This window comes from Solea solea, chromosome 15 (assembly GCF_958295425.1).
Source record: "Solea solea chromosome 15, fSolSol10.1, whole genome shotgun sequence".
Taxonomy (NCBI): Eukaryota; Metazoa; Chordata; class Actinopteri; order Pleuronectiformes; family Soleidae; genus Solea; species Solea solea.
Genome location: NC_081148.1, coordinates 7,957,459 through 7,979,937, shown reverse-complemented (window position 1 = coordinate 7,979,937; position 22,479 = coordinate 7,957,459). Strand labels below are relative to the sequence as shown.

The following is a 22,479-nucleotide window of genomic DNA, read 5'->3' as shown; positions in this document are numbered from 1 at the left end:
CTCTTCTCTGATTAAATAGGCTAATTTAGACACTCTTACGTCCTGAATAGTCACTGATATTTGGTGGAAAATGACACATTCCAGCATCGTCAATGTCGCTCCTTATGGTTATGGAATTAAAAACATTAAGTTTGAAGTAGGATTTTTTTTTTTTTGCTTGCGTACTGGGACAGTGCTGATTAAGTGTCAAACACAGTGAAGGAATCAGACGTACTTATGGGATTGTGTAATGATGTTGACGAGGGATTTTTGGAACACTGATTGCACTCTCCTTTATTACAAACGTCGTGGCAGCCAGCCCGATATAAAAGCTGACTTTTGAGGAAAGTGAGATGAGAAAATGCCAGTGCATAAAAAATGGTATTCAATCACTAAAAGAGTACTCACTCAGAATTACAGATGATATGTTTCCAGTCAGTGTGTCGCTTCAAGTAATCGGCAGATGGTTAAACCAGAAAAGCACTAACAATTAATCGTCGTTCAAATCGAAATGGCAATTTGAAACAACGCCATTAGCTTTTCAATGCAAATCATATCTTTAAGCTGTCTTTAATTCTTACATGAGACTGTGATAGTGAAACTGTAGTGCATAACGTGAACAAATACTTGTGCAAGACATAATACAGATTATGCCGATCAGCTCCACAAGACTTTGTGTTTCACAGTACCTGTTACAGTACAACTGAGCAGGCGAGCTGGAGGAAGCAAACAGCACGACTGAAGCAAGACACCTGCAGCACTATGGCTAAAAAACTGCCAAAAATAAACCTAGTCATTCATTTTGACTTTGTATTTTAATCACAGCTACTCCGTGAACAGCAAACAAGTGCTCCCTGAACAGCAGTGGCTGGTTGCTGGTTGCTTTGAAACAGGGGAAGCTCATTTCAGGCGCAGTTATTTATACATAAATCTTACAATAAGTTCTGCAAAGGGACAACTATAATAATGTTGTAAAACTTAAGTGAATAGTGCTTTTATTTAGTGCTGTTGTGTATGTTTTCTGCAATCAAAAACTGGTTCCACCTTTCAGACAGTTCCTCCAATCATCACGCAGAAGCCCAGTTGAAGCACTGTTGTGGAAGCTCAGCTTTCCTGAAAGTAACGATTTTGCCGCTGGGTTAGGGTTTGCCGATTTAACCCTTTGTCCAATCACCGTCGAGCTCACCCCAGTGGAAAAAAACGATTCTGTGCCGTCCCCTAGAGAACAGTTGAAGCTGAGCTTCAAGTGGTTTTAATGCGGAGGCTGCTACGGGAATATGAAAATCACATAATAAACAGCTGATTTTGAACGAACACGTTCTAGACGCTAATTGTGCAAGCTAAGTATTGAAATGTAAATACGACACAGAACATATTTGACACGCGTTGTTGTCTTAGAGCAATCACCACTGCTGAACAGTTGCCTCACTACGTGCCTGCCTCGGCTAATGACAGTGGTTGCTGTTTCCTTCACCACGCAGCTCCAATTAAGTTTCCTGGATGCGGTCTGGACAAGTAGCATTACATAGAAGACACATACACAACACATAACTTAGATCATACAACCATCATCAATTCTCTCTTATCCCTTTTTACACTCCTTGTAAGTGTGTGTGTGTGTGTGTATGAGAAAACTAGTTCATGGACTGCAGGGTCGAGGGGACCACACTGTTTGGTAATCACACAGGGGTGATATACAGTAGGTTCCACACTGGAGTTTTAATATTTTGATGGCATCTCATGTGGAAATGCTCAAATTTCACAGCAAATACTGAACTGAAGATTGACTGAAATTGCAATTGGATGCGTGGCAACCACTGTTTCCCAATCCAACACACCTGATTCAAACAGTCCGCTCATCCTTGACCTCTGAAAAAGCCCACTGATTTGAATCAGGCGTGCTGGAGCAGGGAAACATCAAAAACATGCAGGACAGGGGGCCCGAGGACCGGGATTGGGTAACACTGCGTTACACAAATCATTCTACAAAATGTGTGTGTAAAGCCATGAACAGTCACTTTCATGCCCTCAGTTAAACACATACACTCCGATACTGGCATGCACACACACACACAGACGAGAGGTGTAATTATCATGTACTTTGTAATATGAGATCACAATCTTCATACCTCATGGTGGTCTGCGTGTGTGTGTGTGTGTGTGTTACACAAGGATGGAGTGTGTGGAAGTGTGTGCATTTATGTGAACAAAGCATGAAGTATGAACAACTAAAGCAAAGTCTTCCTGTTTTAGGTTGTGTTTGTGTGTATATACAAATTCTTCAGTTTAAAAACTAGGAGTGATTTGACTGTGGTATTTGCATGGTGCCGTACATTACATATTCATGATGTCACGTCGTACAAACTGCTTTGTTTTGAGCATAAACGGCTCCCTTTATCAAAAACTGATCATTCGGGGAAATCAGACTTTGACCCATTTGCACTATTAGAGTAACAAGAACAGAGATTAGGGGCTTCATTCTTCTGTCGGACTTAATGTCAACATAAACAAAAAGCCACTTGAGAAATTATGGGAAATATGTACGACTGCACCCCAGGTGCAAGTCCCACATTCTTCAATGCAGGAATTGCAAAAAGCCAGTCTGTGCTGGTTATTGGAGTGTGACATCCCAGTCTGCTGTCTCTCTCTTACTCTCAGTGTGTGTGTGTGTGTGTGTGTGTGTGTGTGAGACTCACAGGGTCAAAGGGTCTACGTTCAAAACCAAGCGTGCATGTGCACTGGTTCTTGCAGTGCTTAACCTCCAAATGTGTGTGTGTGTGAGACAATCTGTGTCTATAAATGCATTTATTTGTGTCCGTTCACCTTCATGCTTCGTTTTCTCATCTCCTTTGACCTTAATGGATTTGTATGTGTCTTGTTGCCAAGGAAACATGGGTTCATCAATAATTAATGAACCATACAGTCCATGGATTCATTATACATTTAACAAACTAATACATATTTAAACCTGACTCTCTTCTGTCTAAAAATACAGCTTCATTGTAACAGCTATGAAAGAAAGTTTAAGTGCTGGCCTATTTTGTATCAAGTGCTCTGGTAATTCCATCTGGACCATCATTAATAAAAATAGAGCCTCTTAGGTTGATCTGGATGAAACTGCCCTTTGTATATGACAGGCATGATGATGCTAGTTTGTTGTAGTAGAAAGCAAAGTAGTGGCAAATATAATAGAAAATCATCTTCAAAAGTTATTTAGACCATTATTCAGCCTTGGATTTTGAATTTTCATGTTCCCAGAGCAGTTTGTCATGTGACATAACATACAGCAGAGCTAAAGCCTTGCACTGGGAATCCCTAATGGATATTTACTTTAATTTTTTAAGATACTTGCAAATAAAAATGTCAGTTTTCATTAAAGCACACTGAAATTATTATTTTATCATAATTATTTCAGATCAAATAAAAGTTTATTTGTACAGTGCCAATTTTCCTCATAGATTATTTAACTAATATAATTAATAATTAATAATAATTTTATAGTAATGACTGGTAAACATTTACAAAGCTTAGTGGTTTTGGAGATAGCAACTAAATTATCAGTGGTGTTGTGATGGCTGGAGAAAAGGAGTGGTAATGGCCCGGCAAATAATGTCTACGAAGTGAACAAACATTCTTAGAGATGCATTGTGGGAAACATTGTTTCTTGTTTCCCACTTATCAAGAATTTTAAAACCACAATTATCTGTTTTTCTTTACCTTTTACACAAACATATCAAATATTTCATTATCTGACTTTTGTCACAATCATGTGAACATTTTCATGTTAATGGCCTTTTCTGCCCTAAATAGATTGTGTTTAGATAAGATAAGATAAGATAGATAAGTGGTTGCAATGAAGAGTAGAACTAGGATCAATACTACTGCTAATAGTAATAGTAGTAGTAGCAGTAGTAGTAGTAGAAATTAAGCTTGTTGAAAACTGCCATCTGTATTAGTGCACACAAGCTGGACAGCAGAGTTAAACCACACACACACACACAGGTTTCAGTGAGAGAGTGAATTACTCCACTGAAGCCAGAAACTGAGATGATTTTATTTAGACAAACTCTCACACACTCACTCACTCACGCATGGGAGAAAAAAACAGGGATGTTGATTTAAAATGTAAAGTTAATTTATAGAGGAGTCAAAAACTTTTCTTACTCCCACTTCTACGCCATAATGAGTCACATCCTCATCCCATAATCATTTCATCTCCCTCGCTATACCTCCACGAGATCTCTCCCTCCCCTGTTTTCCTCTCTCTTTATCCGAGAAACAAAATCAGGGTAGAGTCAGCCTGGAGGTAAATCTATTTAGATCAGCTATTTTCTGCCTTAGTTTTTCCCAGAGGGAACATATCAGAGCCCGTTGTTGCACACTGTGTTTCTGTGGGAACACACGTTTTCCAAAAAAACGTCAAATGTGGCAGTTTCCTGGATATTCTTCATAATGTGTCTGTTGCAAAAATGTTTTATACATTTACTGTGGTTGCGACAACAACAACAACAACAACAACGCAGATGTACATCATAGATAGACAAAGACAGCATTTTTGACTCATGTCGCATTTAAGTTGTGAAACTTTACTCGGGAGACAAAGAACAGCCAAGCATTTTCCTTAGCATGTCTTATGTGCATGTCGCTGAAATATGGAAACAAATATGGAAAAAAGACCTCATAAATAACAAGCATGACTCTGAAATCTGGAAGGAACGAGTCTCGAGAGCACACTCATGGACACGCAGGCCTGCACACAGTTACCAGGATAGCCAGAAGGACAGTCCATCATTTGATTTGGACAAAGTGTTATTAAAACCCACTTAGCCCTGGCTGTAAGAGCTACAAGCTATGGAAACTATGCAGCCTGCCACAGGCTGAGAACGACAGCACCGCCGACATCTGCTTCTAATCTGACCAAAAACAGCAGAGACGTGACAGACCGAGTTTTAGACGACTATGACACTACCCCCCCCCCCCATTCACTCATTATGACGGTGCACTTTGATTCATGTCCTACAAACCCATCCCAAAAACAGCTGAACATTTCAAGCTCTGCAAGCAAAACTTCCAGACTGAGCCTTACTCCTTACTCATCCCCTCAACTCCTCCCCCCTGCATGTCTAAACATGTTTTTTTTTTTTTTTTTTAACGGACCCACATGACATCATTAAATCTTTACAAGCCCACAACAGCAGTCAAGCCCTACCTCATTCAAGCTTTCTAAGAAGCCAAACTTCTATCACAGAGGAAAACTCAACAAAAAGCAGTCAGGTCAAATGAGGGTAGTGGACAAATAAAACAACAGCAAATTGTTCAAGCTGCAGCTGTGGGATCATAACCTATTATATTCACAACATACAACTAATGGACTTAAAGTAATTAATAAACAGCAATTAGGCCCATTAATATAATGACTCTAATATCAGTTATTGACAGGATTTTGCACGAGCAGGCTGCAGTTTTTCAACGACCACTGACAACTCCCGTAAAGTAGCACGTGGCCAGAAAACTGTGAAGTTTATTGTATCCTCGCTAAAGCTTCAAGTCTTACAGGCCTACGGGCCACCATGATGAGAAGGCTTTACAGCAAACTGTAATTCCTGTTGACATCTTGAACACACTTCCCCAACAAATGTGTGTGTGTGAGAGAGGATGAGAATGGGACAGAAACCAGTTGTCCTCCTTTTTGAGCATTTTACAGAAAACAGTCATCAGCACACAAACTATACTGCCCCTCCCTTGATTGGTGTCAAATTAAAAAAAAAACGTTATTTCACCTCTCATTGTGAGAGCATTTGCAGGTGAAGAGTATGCATGTGTATTCAATACTCTAAGTGCATACAGTCCATGTCAAAATAGCCTATAATAAGCAATTTCATACATGATCTAACACACACACACACACACACACACACACACACACACACATCATCCATTAGATGATCGTCCCTGGCAACACAAAATGTCAAATGAACAGCTCACAAGGCAATTTGTCATCCTGACACTGTAACACCAATCATAAACCTGGAGATTTGCACCGACAAATCATTTCAGAAATGTAATGACATCCAAGCCTTGTGTAACATGATAACTCTGTGAGCTTGATGTCAGCTGTTAACAAACTTAAATTAAAAATACTTACACACCATCTAATGTATTCACTTGATCCCAGTCAATATCTGAGTCAACGTTTTCATCAGTTTATCACATTACCTCCTAATGCTGAATGATCAAATAAAAAAACAAAAAAAAAACCTTTGTGCATTGATTCACTGCAATATTATTGACAGTAAGATATTTAAAGAACAAAAGAAGAAGAGGAAAGTCTGTTGGTTTTAACCTAAAGTGGTGAACATTATCCAAACAGTTGGCTCGTAGAGCTACCGTAATTTACCACATTGTGAGAGGACTGGGATACAGAGTAGAGCAGCTGGCATCCTGAAATGTGGTCATGTAGCAATCACGAACCTTACCATCAGATAATAACCCCTCTCTGTTAGGCCAAGCAGAGCTTTGAACTGTGGCTGCGGCATTTTACGGCAGGGATCCTTAAATAGAGTTTGGAGATCTTTTCACACAGGAACAGATGACAAAAACCCTTCAGTCAGTTGCGTAAAAGGTTGCTCTGGGATATTTTCACACCGTACAAAGCCACCTAAAAGGGCAACTGGGATACACTTTATTAGAATCTCTTTGTGTAGCTCAATTAAGGCGACTAGAAATATGCTCCTTCTTGGCGTTTCTCCAATTCCCTGCTGCTTGTTTGTTTATATTCCTGCTGTTTTGTATATGCTTCCAGCAACCCGCGCTGAACAGTCCAACCAGGTGACAATAATTCAAACCATATACCATCTGACATGAAAACAAAGGTGACTAAATGGTACTGACTGTGCAGCTATCCAGCATGCAGAAAACAAAGTATCTCGCTGAAGACCAAAACAGCAGCACAACAGAATCCAAAGTAAAGAAGAATGAAACAGACAGATGAGGATAAAAAAATGAATGTCAAGGTAGAAAAACGCAAAGGGGGGCAGGAAAGTGTTGTTTTTGTCGAGTTCCCATCGAGCAGTCCGTCCACTGCGACCACCACATCTCACTCACACCCTCACTTTTCTCAAATCATCAGCATAAACATTTGCAACTTCACACAAACAGAGAGCGTAAAAAAATGATCAGTTACTCACAAGATCTCATCGTTCTGAAATTCCAGGATTCCATGACAGTCTTCGAAGTCCTCTCCGCTGCCTCGCGCGGTCCCGTCCACTGTCTTGTACGGCAGCGTGACCACGCCGCGAGCCCCAGACGTTCTCAGCACCTTCACCTCCATGGTGCCAATGCTCTCGCTCACATGGCATACAGGCTCCTCAAACGTAAAGATACCGGCGTGGTCGTCATCGAAGATGGTAACGGTAGCCGTGGCGGGTAAGCCGAGACAGGCCACCGAGTCCATGTGATTAGCTGACTCGCCTTCCTCGGGCTCTTCGCCTTCTGATGACAACACCTTGACGTTGGACAGGTGAATCAGGAAGTTCTCATCCTCCTCAAAGATGTCATCATCAATGATCCCCACACGGATCTCTTTCAGTGTCTCGCCGGCCTTGAAGAAGACGACACCCTCGGTGAACTCGTAGTCGGAGCCGGCATTAGCGGTTCCGTCCTCCGTCCGGTAGTCCACAGAAACAGTTTTGCCCAGGTCACCGCCACGCCGCACCACATTCACCGCCACTGTGCCACAGTTCTCAAGGCACTGGTAAGAACCAGGCTCAAAGAAGATCTTGGAGATGGGGTCATTATCGCCGACATCGGAGCGAACCTCGTGCATGCTGACTGCCTTCCGTGCCTGATCGGCTGCATGTTTCTTCAGGATGTTGCCAGCACCTGTCATCAGCCGGGTGGCCTGGCAGCGATAGAAAGCACGACTCTTCTGCTGCTGGCTAAGGACTTGGTAGTTGGCAAGCTCAATAAGTTGTTCCACCTGGTTAGCAAAAACAAAGGCACACAAAGATTTAATGAAATCATGCTCGCCAGAACTAGTGGATGCGGTACGGTGTCTTCTAAAGAGGGGAAAAAAATCGAGTTTAATAACATGTCTGATTCAATACAATGAATGGACTGATGAACATTGACATACAGACCCTGTGATCTCATTAATCATCCTGTTATAATGTTGTGTCTGTGATTTATTTTTTATTAAGTAATAAGAATCAGATTGCACAAGGCTTTGTGAGCTCTTACACAAGAGTACAAGATGTGCAAAATCCAGATTCATGACTGCAAACATCTATTCCACGACGATATCAAGGGAATCATTGCATTTAAGTGTTTGTGAAAGGGGACAAACAGTCTAACCTCACAATCAGACACACAAGATCAGTGATGGATGTCAGAATATAGAGCTATATTAGAGTACAGCTGTATTTGACAACTGACAGCAGTCAGTTTGAGTTGGAACCTCTGCATACACAATGGCATAGTTTCATGGTCCTCACTTTTAATCAGGTCAGTCAGGAAAATGGTGTCACCAATAACAATCAGCTAAAACAAAAAGAGGATCTGACTTGGGAATCCAACTCTTTTAAGCTGCAGATGTAGGTCAAATGAAAGCTACAACAGTTGAAATCTTTATGTCAACATATGAGGAAACTAAATACGCACTTGTATTTGACTCTGGGATAATCACCCTGTGTTAATGGATGTAAAGGTAAAGGTAAAAGCATAAAAACTATTTTAGCAAGCCCTCTCATTCATGTAAGAAGAGTTCAGCAGCTTGTCTTAAAGCATGTGGCATTCATGATGTTACTTTGTCTTAATCATTGTCCAAAAATTTAGAGGAGAAACTTTGCCACACAATATGATATTAAGTATACATTTTAGAGCATTTGTGCTTGTATTTTTATGAAAGTCACGTTTTTATAAGCCAACATATGAAGTCATTTTTCATAACACTAAAGACTAAACTGTTGTTATAAGGATTAATTGTGTTGAGATTTTTATACTTGTATGTTTGTTTCATGGTGGATCCATTTCCTGTATAATTAGCAGATTAATCTGAGTGGTTGTTGAGAGCTCAGCGGCGTTCATCACCATAAACACTTTGATAAAAGAAGCTAATAAAGAGAGTGTAATCTGTATCTGGTTATTTTGTCATTTCATTTCCTTAAGTGAGAAAAACAGCCCTGATGTGAGAAGCAGGGACAGTATTTCACACAGTCATTGCATTTGATGTGAAGTATTTTGTTTTAGCTGTGCTGCCCACCTCTTTGTCAGGGTGTTTCTGTTTGAGTTCCTTCAGGATCTTGGCCATGTCTCTGCGGGTTTCCTCCTCATCCAGATCCTTCTCATCTAGATCCAAACCGAGTGGACCGTCGAGGAAGTCAACACCATGGGAGTTCAGCATCTTGCCATCCATCTCAATATCCACCTTGTAAGTGGAGAAGAACGACATTTATTCAGTGCCACAGATTTAAATCAAGCAATCATTTCAAGGAACAAGTCTCTCTACTGGTACAGCCAACTGAAAATTTAAATAAAACTATAATAACCATGTAAGCAAAGACGCTTATCTTACTTAATCTTATTTAAATCATTAAATGTGAGTATGTACTGTATGTATAGAGCATCATATAAAACTAAGTTTACATTTGCTTGAAGCACTGCACTTTTGCAGCATTAGCATTTGTGGTAATATTATGTATACCTTAGAGGGAAGTGGACGATCGCCCTCTGTCTCAATGATCATGCCACGCTGCTTTCCCGTGCGGTAGCGCTTGTACACGTATTTGTAGAACAGCAGGCGGCGGTCGGCCACCCAGGCGAACAACACACAGATGGGGAAGAAAAAGAACGTTAGCAGCCCCTCCCACACCTGCACAACACCGGGCGAGATCACAGACAGGATGAGGTAGAGCCAAATGTAGGCGAAAATACTCCAGGTGGCCGTGACGAAGAAGACGCGCAGGTGCTTGACCTTCCTCGTCTCGCCGTCAGGCACAACGTACACACAAAGCCCGATAATGACGAACATGTTAAACGCGGCAGAGCCCACAATGGTGGAGGGGCCCAGTGTGCCAGCCTCGAACCCATGACCAATGACTTCTATGACAGACAGTAGGATCTCAGGAGCCGAAGAGCCCAGAGCCATGAGGGTGAGGTTGGAGACGGTCTCGTTCCAGATTCGAACAGTAGTGGTCGTGGTTTCCCCATTTGGTTTCTTGATGGTGATTTCCTTTTCCTGCGACGTGATGACCTCTATTGAAGCCATGAAGCGGTCAGCAATGATCGACACACCCAAGAACATGTAGACCATAGCGACAAAGTAAACTGTTGCCCGAGCAACCTTGTCACCAAATGATGGATTTTGGGGCTCCCAGATAGGTAGGACCACGCCCCTCATGCAACGCTGAGCCAAGGAGCATTCCGTTTTATTCGTGGATACTGCCGACACTGAGCCGCCCAAGTTCGGCTCAGGGGGGGCACCAGCCAGTGAGGGCTGGATCTGAACGAGGAGGAGGACTGTGACGACTACTAGCCTCAGGGCAGGGGTCAGGATGGAGGGGCGATCCCTGCGACCCATGGTGATGTCCAGATCAGCACTGAGAGGAGACAATTAATGAGGATCTTCAACCTTTAGGAAAAAGGAGAGAAAAAGAAAGAATTCACATAACGCCTTTAAAGAAGGTAAAATATGATACAATCCAAAAATCATGCTTCACTATGCACAGGCTGTACAAGATGTAACAGCATTTTAGCTGAGTCATGTTGTGGGACACAGTCGGATAATTATGTCTTTGAAATGGTCAAGTGGTAAATGCATCAGCACAAATGTGTTGTTAACAGCTGCATATTTTAAAAGGTATAAAATGACTGCACCAGACAGACATCGGTATCTGTAGATAGTATCAGACATGACACCGTGATATCAAGCCATAATCACTACTTCAACATTTCAAACACGTTTGTTTTCATTTTCATCTCTCATTCCCACTCGCTCAATAATCAAAACTATTTTGTTGAGGACAAGATTTTTCAGATTGTTTCTTAACTCCATTCGACAAAGAAATCATTAACACTGACATTTGAGACAAGAAATTTGAGAACATCCTTTCCATGTTTGAGACACGAGTTACTATAGTTAGAACATCTCGTTCAGATGTTGTGTGAGTAAAAACTTTGTACTTTATCTTCATTCCGTGCAGTAAAGGGAAACTCCACATCTGTTACAATCAAAACTGTTAAATAACTGTTAAGTAAATAACACTTCATCTCAAAAGCGCCACAGTTCACTTGGATACACAACATCGCTGACAAAGTTTCACTGAAGACATTCAAATAACCACAACAAACATCAACTTCAGCCTCTCAACTCAGTAAGACTTCCACCGAAATGTCTCTGCTGCATTAGTGTCGCAGTAATATCCTGCGGTGCCTCATGTAACCTGACCAGGAGTGGCTCTCTGTGATAACAGGCCCGTGCACTTCAGTCAACAGCACAAACTGTAATTAGATGACTTTAATCAGGCAGCTTTGCAGCCAGTGGGCCAACATTTGAAGATAATTGTGTGTATTCTAAAATGTATTTGTATAGCTGAACGCTTAGATAAGGGAATCTGCAGGAAATCTGCAGGACTAAAGTTGTGATTTTGATTTTTTGTTGCACTCAGGTTTCAGACCATTCAGTTGTACCAAGAAACTGAAAGTTAAAAAAAACACCATAATTTGGTTAGAATTTATTTCTATGAAGTTAAAGTGCTTGAAGGGACACTATTCAGCGTAGTCGTTCCCCCACATATCACAAGCAATTTTCACATTTTTGGTCATCTGGGTTTTTAATATTCCATCTGGTCCTAATTTGTGTTGTGGGTACACACATTTTTGTCTAATTATAACTCCTGCTGCATATTTAAAAAGGTGTAAAATAGGGATGCAGGCAGAGTAATACTACTACTAATAATAATAATAAAAACAACAAAATAAAACATTGCTTGACATGCTCAGTTAGCTACAAATTAGAATTACCACCCTGCAATTGTTTGTCTCCACTCACCAGCCAAGTTGCAGTACATATTTATACCCAAGGTCTGTCTAGAATTTACGGTGAAAGTATTTAATAAAAGCTAAAAAAAAAGGCCAAGAGTTTGTGTTGTGTGACATCCCAGGGAAATTCTTGTATGGTCATCACACAAATCATATTGTACATCATAGCAGGGGAAATTCAGTACCTTGTGTGTGTGTGGCAATGACATTGACATTGTTGATCCCAGTTGAACGCAATTGTACATACTGTATCTTTCACAGACGCCACCTGGGCGGCATGGTGGCGCAGTGGTTAGTAGTGGTGGTTAGCACTGTTGCCTCACAGCAAGAAGGTGCTGGGTTCAATTCCTGGTCTGGGACCTTTCTGTGTGGAGTTTGCATGTTCTCCCCATGTCTGCGTGGGTTTCCCCTGGGCTCTCCAGTTTCCTCCCACCATCAAAACATGTTAGAATGATAGTTACATTCGGTCAGGTTGGTCCCTTGTGGCGGCGCGCTCAGTCGCAGCGGCTCTGATCAACCCTCCATCTGACCTCGACATTTCGTTGTACAATACCAGTATAATGACAATAAAGATGCTTTCTCTTTATTAGTGGAGAATTTAAGTATTAATACTTCTTTCCATTTTTGTTAGATTATAAATCAAATTAAGGTGGAAGTGTATGAATCATTGCCATTCACCAATCAAACAGTTGAGTCATTTCAATCTCAGCCACTTGTGTGATTCATCATCTAAACAGCAGACTGATGGCGATGTTATTGAATTTTCCCATTAGCATAACTAGAATAAAAATGCTCCCAGTAAAAACTAAGTTACGCAGCTCTAGAGAATCGTTGACACAGTTTGCTGAATGAGAGCTGGTGAAGCCTGAAACATAATCAGGCAGGGTTTATGGTTCTCGGTGCCGTGTGGAACAAGTTCAGATTTATCCATGATTCTGTTTTATTATCTCCTCACCTTTTCATTAAAAGAGCGGATGACAGTGACACACCTGATATTAGACCTCCCCTTTTTATTGATGACTGCTGTGGTGAGTGCATTTCTTCCTCCACTTTCCCCCTCCGTGTTTCTGCTCATTGCTACCCTCCCTTTCTTGTCCCTGGCTTCTTGCTCTCTGTGCTGTGTTTTGTCTGTGTGTCCTTCTCTGTGTGTGTGTGTGTGTGTGTGTGTGTCAGCTGGGTGAGGCACTTTGACTCTGTCCTGCCTGCATCTGTTCCTAATCAGCTCAGAGACTCATTGAGACTCAGCGGTAAATTAAACCTATCTTCACTTTGCCAGGTCATCGACACTTGGACCAACTTTGGAATGCTGTCCTGCTTTTCTTTGCTCACTCTTGTGACCTTATTCCACAGGTCCGATCCAGTTTTCCTGCCCTGTACTCCTGCTTCGTTCGACTCATCCATTCCCTCACACCACACACACACACACACACAAACACACAGGTGTGGTTCCCGGTGCGATGCTTGTTCCAATCTCCGGTCATCCCCAGAACAAACCCTCAAGAATCCACAACAAACTGTCTAATTCTACTGAAGTACTAGGATCAATGACAACACCCAAAGACACGAATCCCAGATCAGCTCAGAAGAACTCTCCTCAGAAAATCTCCTTGCACATTCCTGCGAGCACACATCCATTTCCCAATAATGAACTGTTCACACTGTTACATGCACACGCCGCACAATTTGCCAGACATCAATAGTTTAAAACACCAGTGGTTGTAAATTACCTCTGTATATGACACACGTTCACTCACGTTACCCAGAGGCTGTGAGATCCTGAAACTGTTTAACCAGGAGATGTTGTTAAGTACGTGTCCTACGTCCCAGACTCACTGTCCAACATCACGGTGAAAGCTGCACGCACAACACAAAATACATTCCCAGTGTTTGACTGTTTGCCCAGCGTAATATACAGAGAGTACGTGTGTCTGTCCTATTGTTAACAGCTCCTTTACTGCATAAATCAGACAAGGTGTAATACTTAACCATTCCACGAGTGAAGGGTTTAAATATTTGGGTAAGTGCTGTGTTGGTGTGGACTGAGTGGACTCAGCTGCGGTCTGAGAGTTATTTGGTCAGATGTTTAGATATTCAATTGCAAACAAAACGGCCCGTCTACTTAATTATATTACAATTCATTGAGCACATAACTAAATATGTTCCTCAGTGGCTCCGTGCTTTCTTTGTCCTTCCTGTGTGGTCACACGGGGCTTTGTGTGGCCTTTATGAGTAATCAATAATTCAGTGTGCGCTGGGATTTGGTCGTTTTCACTTAAGGATGTCATCTTTCTGTCAGGCTGTTGGCTAATGAGCATTCCGTTTGTGCCAGCTAATTTCCCTAAATACAGTGTTTTCTTCCTACCAGTGGTGACTAAGGATTTTAAATGTATTTAATTAAGAATCGCGCCGAGGGAGTAGCCATGTTTGGCTAAAGAAGTGTCTAAATTATTGATTTCGGATGATTATGCTACGTTATTGACACAACAAACTGACAATACAATGCCTTGCAACTGAAAAGGCAACTGAGCAGATGTTGCGGAGGATGTTTATTTCCAGCTGGTCAGTGAATTTAAAGTAGCAGTTCACAGTCACAAGCCCGTCTATCATCTCACTGTACACCAACATCGGCATACAGTTGCTAATGTGAGAAATGTGAGAATCCGCTCCTGCGATTCATAAATGCAGAGACAACGCTCCCGTTTCTATTCTTCGCTCCGTGTCTTCCTGCCAACTGCGTTAAAATTCATCCTCACGGACACAAATCCTCACTAAACATTTCTTACACAATCCTGATTGCTTTACACTTCATCACGCCATCGTGAGGTTACACTTCAGATGGCTTACGATAATTACTTGGTCTGTTGAGAATTCTCTTGTGTTGTACAAATGCTCTCCAACTCTCGCTTTACTTACAAATATTACCGCTCCATAGGATGGTCAAGGAAAAATGGAAGATTTAGCCGATATCGTTGCCAAACGCGAGCGGGTACGTCTGCTGTTGACACTGTAGCCGCTTAGTCACAGTCCACAGTGGCTGCAAATTTAGATTTGATGAAAATTTCTGCATACGTTGCCATTAAAGTCCCTTTGTGACCTGAACAATGTAAGTCAAGAGAAGCGCGACGTTCGACAAGCCAATTGTGCCTCTGAAAAAGACGGAAATATTTTGCCAAGACAAAAATAAAAACTGGACCACTGAATCCTGCTGCCCAGGGGCAGAAGCAAGAGCGCCGTACACACAGTTAAGAAAAGCGTAACCATGTGCTGCACTTCAGGCAAGCTGTTCTCACTTTGTCCCAGTACTGTCATTCTTTTCTGAGCCAATTGTGATGTGACGACGGCTGATTTCAGGAGGGAGGAAGAAGACAGGGGAGCGCAAACGACATGAAAATCACTTTCATGTAAGGGAACTGACATCATGACAAACTACGCAGTGAGATTATTATTTAAAAAGTAGATGCTGACCGTGGGGCCACACGGTTGGTGTAGTGGTTAGCACTCATGCCTTTGCAGCAGGAAGACCTGGGTTTCGTGACCTGGTCGGAAAACAAAAGCCTTTCTGCATGGAGATTAGGCAAATTGGACACGGTTGTTTGTCTCTATGTGTCATCTGTGATGGGTGTACACCGCCTTTTGCCGTATGTCAGCTGGGATTGGCACCAGAGCCCCCCCGCGACATTCAGAGAGTGATACTAACCATGTGGACATACAGCATTCTGTATGTTGCAGGTGAGCAAAACATGAGAGCACAAAGAAAGAAAGACAAGGAAATGTAGTAAAGGTGTTAATAATAATAATACTAATAATAATACTAATAATAATAATAATAATAATAATAATGTCTTCAGGAAACGTAAAAGAGGTAGAGAGAGAAATTAGGAGAAAATATGCTAATAAATAAATGATACTCTCATATAACATGAAATAAAATTAAAGGATTACTCCGCTACGCGCAAGTGTGCATACGAGTATAAAATATACACACTTGCCTGTGCAAACAAATCAAGATTAATGGTATGAGTTTACTGTCATTAGAGAGATGATGAGCTCTTTTGGCCTGGATCTACCTTGAAGCAGGTCTGTGAGCCAAACTGTCTTTTCATGTATTATTACACTTTGGAGTGAAGGGAAATGATCAGGGTGGCACTGCACTACACAGGACAACCAATATCCTGACTGTCGTTACGTCCATCTGTCCACAGAGAGAGTTTCGCCTGAATGTCCTGAGGGACACGTGGGAAAAGCAATGATGAGCATGGGGAAATGAACAAGCAATGTTCCTTATCTATCATGTTCCATTCATCCCCAGGAGACGTTTACATGTAACGCTGCTTCAAGGAGCAGGTGATACCATCTGTATAAACAGCACATACAGTAGGCAGAGGTCTGTTATAAGGATGTGGACAGTGGACAGGTTTCCTCACAGACTTTCAGGTACAGTATCTACTGCTGCACAAGATAAAATCATTATATTTTCTTTTTTTGTTGCATCTCTTTGCTTTTGCTTTTCTGGCTTATTTACTTTTGGGCTTAAACCACCATGCTTCAGTTACGAGTGGAGTGTTCACGTGTTAGCATCTTTCAGCCCTGGTGCTTTCATGTTACGGTTTCAGCGTGATGAGACAGCTGCTATCAGCGGAAAAAGCTGGAGATAAACCCCCCCACATACAACAAAACTGCTGACGGACAAAGATAGCGGCGAACTGAGAGTGGAACATTTAGCAGGTAAAATGCCAGATATTTCCGTCCAATCAGCTACTGTACGAGGACAGTGGAAATTAGAAATCAGCATTTTCCAAATTATTAGCCTACAAACTACATCTAGCCTACATCTGTATTAACATCTGATAACGGCTCGATTATGGGGAAAAAAAAAAAAATTGTAATCACGATTATTTCATGCGATTACTTTTGAATTTACCTTAAAATAACTACATATTATTGTGTATTGTATGTAATCTCATTTGCATGTTCTATCCAGGAATTCCACTGAATGCCTGTGCACCATTTGTGCCGCAAATTGCCAGATGATGCAGGACAGGAAGTCAGACACCATTAAAAGCGCTATTTTCACAACAACAACAACAACAACAACAACAGTAAAAGCCCCCGGTTTTTGATAATTGATTTGTTTCGATTATTTTGTCTTTGTAATCATTTGGGACCAGATTTGTAATTGTTTAATTGCACAGCCCTAGCTGATAGATAGATAAGATATGATGTGATATATAAGATAAATGCAGAATAGTGTGTACTTATGGAGGATAACCGATTATGCCAGAGAGCAGCTGCTGTCCACATATTCCGAAAGAAACATCCAAGTCACTTTGTTTGGCAGGCATTTTGATTTTGTTACTGTAGCACTGTAATGTACTGTTATGTACTCCCCCCACTCTTTAAGGCCTCACATTTGACAGCAGGGTCACAGATGCCAGCCCATCAGCGCTGCCTATCCTACAATTGACCTTTGATGGATTGTGAGTTTGCAGGGAACCCACCAATCGTCATATTGATTTATAATAAATGAGCTCCCCCTTAGGGTGACATAGGTGGCTACCTAGCTTAGCTATTAGCTTATTACCTATTCGATTATACAGTATGATAGAAGTCACAATATCTGTACAACTGCCACGATAGATATAGAATATTATGCACACACACAGGAGTGATTAGTTGTTTTGTATTCTTTTAGAAAATGTTGGATTTTTTTATTCATCTCATTTAAATATTTGGAAAATTATCAACAAAAAAAATGAGAACTAAAGAGAAAATACTCAAAATGCAAGTTCAAATTGACATTCATTATTTCATTCAGTAAAATGAACAGTAGGACAATAAACAGCTTCTCAGCAGTACCAGACTCAGCTCTGGGCTCATTTACATCTGTGGTCCCTGGGCAGGAAACAACACAACTATTAAGGAAATTAATTAACTTAAAGCCCACTGCTAATCTGCAGCATAATCAGCGGCTCTTTAATTTTTTCACTTTCCATTAGCAGAGGCATTTTCGTGACCCATCCTTGCTCAAAGATGACCCTGTTTACTGTAAACGACTGTGGACGGGGCCACATCGTGTACAACAACTGTTGGGTGCATGGGAACATAATATTACAAAAGTGTCATGCATTATTACCCATCGTAAATATACCAGTGTTTTTCAACCTCATGCAAATAATTAAACCTGTTTTTCATCAAATAACTAAAAAGGTATAAACCAGACTTACCTACGATATGTATACACCTCATTTACAAGTGACTTATCTATAACCCTTTCAGAAAGGGACCTGCATACTAATGTGGCATGTTCTCTCCCCCAGTACTGGCCTAATTATTGCTGAATGCACATCCACTGAGGAGCAGCCTGAATCTGGCATCATTTACACAAAAGATCTGATTTTCCTGGAAATTACTTCACTTAGGCTTTCAGTGTGGTTGTGAAACCCCACACCTGGATTGACTAAAGATCCGTTTCATCAGTAACCAAATGCATCACTGCTGGAGGGCAAATAAAGCACTTAAGACCTCTGGCTGTGTTTCAGCTTTTTTTCCATTGTCATCAATACAATTTTCATATCACCCACAGTGGAGGAGGAGCCCCTCTGCATCTGAAGTCTGCTGGAAAAGAATCGCCTGGAAAGCCCTGATGGTGCCCAACACCAGTCATAAAGAAAAGGCAGAGACATGAGAAGCCACTGTCTGCTGCCTCCTCTCATCTGCCAGGTTTACAGGAACAGTTAAGTGATGTGTGAAGCTCTGCCATTGACTTGTTTATTATAATAACATTTTTTTATAAACGCAGCAGCATGAGGGCGAAATAAGCTTCTCCTAAAAAAAAAAATAATAAAAAAAAATCCTGTCTCCTATCTCATTGAGAAACAAACTAAACCACGGGGTCCGGACTCTCCCTCACAACCTGCACAGTCTGTACAGATGTGCAAATGCTCTCCACCTCCCCCCAAGACAAGAGGAGTGAGCACCACTCAGGCGCAAAGGATGGGGACCTGCAAAATTCCGCAAAATGTGGCACTAAGTGCGCTTTAGAGCAGAAGGATCATTAACCCTCCGCAAGGATTACCATCTCTAAGAGGGAATTTTACCCGGACTGCACATGTTTGTCACCGAACTTCCACAATGAAAGCCTATAAAATGTGCGAGGCTGGTTATCTGAACGTGCTCTGCATCCGTAATTATGATTCCTGTAGAAGTAAGCGGGGCAGCCGGGCAGACTTAAAACATGCAAGAAGGGGCGAAGAGAGCAGGAGAGGGAGGGCAGTCAAAAAAAATCTAAAGTCTAAAACCTAAACCTTTTGAAAATGTTTATGAAAACAAATAAACACTCCTTCCATCGCACCCGGTTGCTATTAAACCAGTGATCCTCTCTGTGCGAAGCTTTATATCGCAGAGGAGGAGAAGCGCAGTGTGGGAAAACGTGGTGGGCAAAGGATGATGAGAGGAATCATCGCATCCAAACCCGGCAGACGCATGGTGCTTAGTCTCCACTCCATGAGGAGACATTGTCCCTCTCCATCCAAACTGTTTCTGCATCCTTTCTCCCTCTAACAGAAACTTAAAATCAACAGATAATGTCGCGGAATAGAGACACAGACCCCCCCGGCATTCACCATCATTCACATCATTGCTAAATAATACGCACCGGGGGAAAGAACTGCAGAATGACCCTACCTTTCTGTTTAGAGAGTGTCCGCAATCCGGAGAGGAGCCGTTTGTAGTAAAGGCAGCAGTGGAGTAAAATAAGTGAGAAGAGGAGAAGTGGTCGCAGATTTACTACAGCAGCAGGAGCAGCAGCAGCAGCAGTGGTGGTGGTGGTGGTGGAGAATGGTAATGGAGGCGCAGGCAGCTCTTATACGCAAGCCAAGACGGCGTATCTATCCACCGACCGGGACGCGCAGAAGGAGGGGTGATGAGTTCGGATTCCCATGCACTGACAGTTTTTTTATTATTCTTTTTTTATTTGTTGCCGTTTGTCAGCTGTTGCCTACTCCTCGTTTCCACGCAGCGTGACCCGAGCGACCTGTATGATCGGGTGACTGGAGCGGCGCTTCATCAGCAAACCCGCATTTGTTGGGACAAGGCGCGCTGGAGAGCGGACTTCTTCCTCATTCTTCCCCGCACGATCCCCCGTCTGCTGCTCCGTGTAAGCGCGAGAGCCGAAGAGAGAGATAGAGAGAGAGAGAGTGAGTGAGTGAGATAGAGAGAGTGAGTGAGTGAATGAGCGAGAGTGTCAGGGAGTGGGTGCCTGTGTGTGAGCAGGTCTCTCCTTGGTCTGTTTCCTCACACACCAGAGGATCCGCTCTCGCTCTCTTTCCCTCTTACTGCCGCATGTGTGCGCGCCTCTCTCACTTCACTCCCTCTGTTTATTCTGCTCACACGCGCGCGCGCAGCCATTGTTGTTAGGACACCGCATTAACTTCCATTCATTTGGACAGCGGAACCAAAATTAGAATTAGTAACTTTTTGCACACACACACACCAATTAGTGATAGTGAATGTGTTCTCTGCATTTAACCCATCCTTATTACACACATGCCAGGCACAGGAGCAGTGGGCAGCACTCATCTGTCAGGGAGCAATGGGGGATAATGTCCGTCAGAAAAGGACCAGAAAATGTCCTGTGAGTAAGTGATTCTGCCCATTTTTGCAGAATAACTTTTAATATCTGGCAGCTATTAACAATTTACTGCATGTGAAAATAGTGTTTTAACAATTTAAAAAGAAGAAAAAAAAGTTTTATTTAAAAAAACAAAACACTGTAGTTTTACATGAACACCATTTTCCGCCGGTTAACTTTGAAATATGAACAGTATAACACATCTTTAAAATAACATTTGTCTCTCCTCTCTGGTGACAAAGATGCTGATTCCCAGTAATGAGCATGTTGGCTTTGACTTGTAACTTATCCGCTTTCAGAAACCAATGGAATTTTTCCGACAGCACAAACCGTCGTTTAATTACGCTAACGCAAAGTGTGCCTGTTTAAAAGGTGTCATCTGTGATACGCTCGGTGCTAAAGGGTTATCTTTAGAGCCTAACAATGATTGCCTCATGAGGAGGTTTTGGTCTCCATAAGGGCTCCTGGTCTGAACAAGGTCAATGTTTGTGTCAGGAAAGGTAACAAAAACACACACATAAAAGCCACCAATAAAATAACCTTCTAACCTTAATCCATCTTAATCCTAACATTATCCAGAGGTTTAGAAGTTCTGCCTCAACAGGATCAGGCTTTATGAGGACCGCTGGTCTTGATAAGATCAGTGTTTATCACTTCACTCCCTCTGCAGTGCTCTATTGAAAATAAATTCTATGGTCAATTCAAGACAAAAAATGTCACAAACATCCTGCCCCTTGCTTAAGTGTCACTCATTGTATTCATGATGACAAATATACAAGATTAATTGTGTTATACATCCAGCAAAAGAACCGCTTCACCCCAAGCTCCCAGACAGATTTATACAACTGCTCTGTGATCAGGAAGGCCAACCTGATCACAGAGGGATCCTTGTCACCTACTACATCACTGCTTCCAGCTACTGCCCCCAGGCAGAAGATACAAGGTTTCTCTGGCCTGAAAAAGTATCCATAAACAAATCCTTCCACCTGCAACAACCATTCGGAGCATCCTGAAAAATAAAACACTGTACTTTTTTTACTTTTTATTTTTAAATTTAAGGCCGAGTGTTTTGTAGATAAGAGCATGAATGTGTTCAAATAATGCAACGAGGAATTTGCATATTACTGAAGTTGAATTCAAGTCTCCGGTATCACCTCAATGCTAAACATGTATCAGCGAGCATGGACGCCAGAACCAACGTTAATGTCCCAGTTCGAGCAAGCAGCGTCGCCAACGCAAACTCGACCAGATGACTAGGTTCAGAGCCAAGATGAGTGAGTCCACGTCTGACAAATTAACAAACTCACTGGGGAAATGGATTGCAGTGGACTGTAGACCACTTTTGTTGGTAGAAGATGACACACAAACGTGTCTTCTAGACATTGGAAGTTTACAAAAACTAAATAGTATACATGATGAGATGGGTGGAAGGTGGGATACACCGACAAGTCGCCAGCCCATCGCAGGGCCAACATACAGAGACAAACAACCATTCACTCACACCAACGTCACACCTATGTCAATTTTAGAGAACGTGCAAATTCCACAGAGAAAGGCCTTTGGTCCATATCAGATCAGAACCAGTGACCTTCTTGCTGTGAGGCAACAATGCTTACCACTGCATCATAGTGTTTGAGTCTTGTCATTTTATGGAACACAATTTAAGTTGTCTGGTTCTAGGTCTCAACAGTAGTCACCTGCCAATCTGAATCTGATTGTCCACTCAAAGGCCATCATCCCAATTCAGATTACCCGCAACACAGTCAAATTCAGACAAAGAAACTCACATGTTCAAAAAGCTGTGAACTTTCCTGGCAGACTAGGAAAATAAACAT

The 22,479-nt window shown here is 41.9% G+C and overlaps 1 protein-coding gene across 2 annotated transcripts in view; it reads right to left on the bottom strand.

The window, feature by feature from the left end:
• The window catches only part of slc8a1b (solute carrier family 8 member 1b), a 122,898-nt gene extending 102,749 nt beyond the window's left edge, over window positions 1-20,149 (bottom strand). For both annotated transcript variants that reach the window (XM_058651423.1, XM_058651422.1), the window contains exons 1-4: window positions 19,699-20,149; window positions 9,680-10,606; window positions 9,239-9,403; window positions 7,167-7,957 (exon numbers count right to left, since the gene is read on the bottom strand). In XM_058651423.1, the coding sequence (XP_058507406.1) occupies window positions 7,167-7,957; window positions 9,239-9,403; window positions 9,680-10,555 (1,832 nt within the window). In that variant the 5' untranslated portion in view covers window positions 10,556-10,606; window positions 19,699-20,149. The remainder of the gene's footprint in view (window positions 1-7,166; window positions 7,958-9,238; window positions 9,404-9,679; window positions 10,607-19,698) is intronic.
• Between the last annotated feature and the right edge of the window lie 2,330 nt (window positions 20,150-22,479).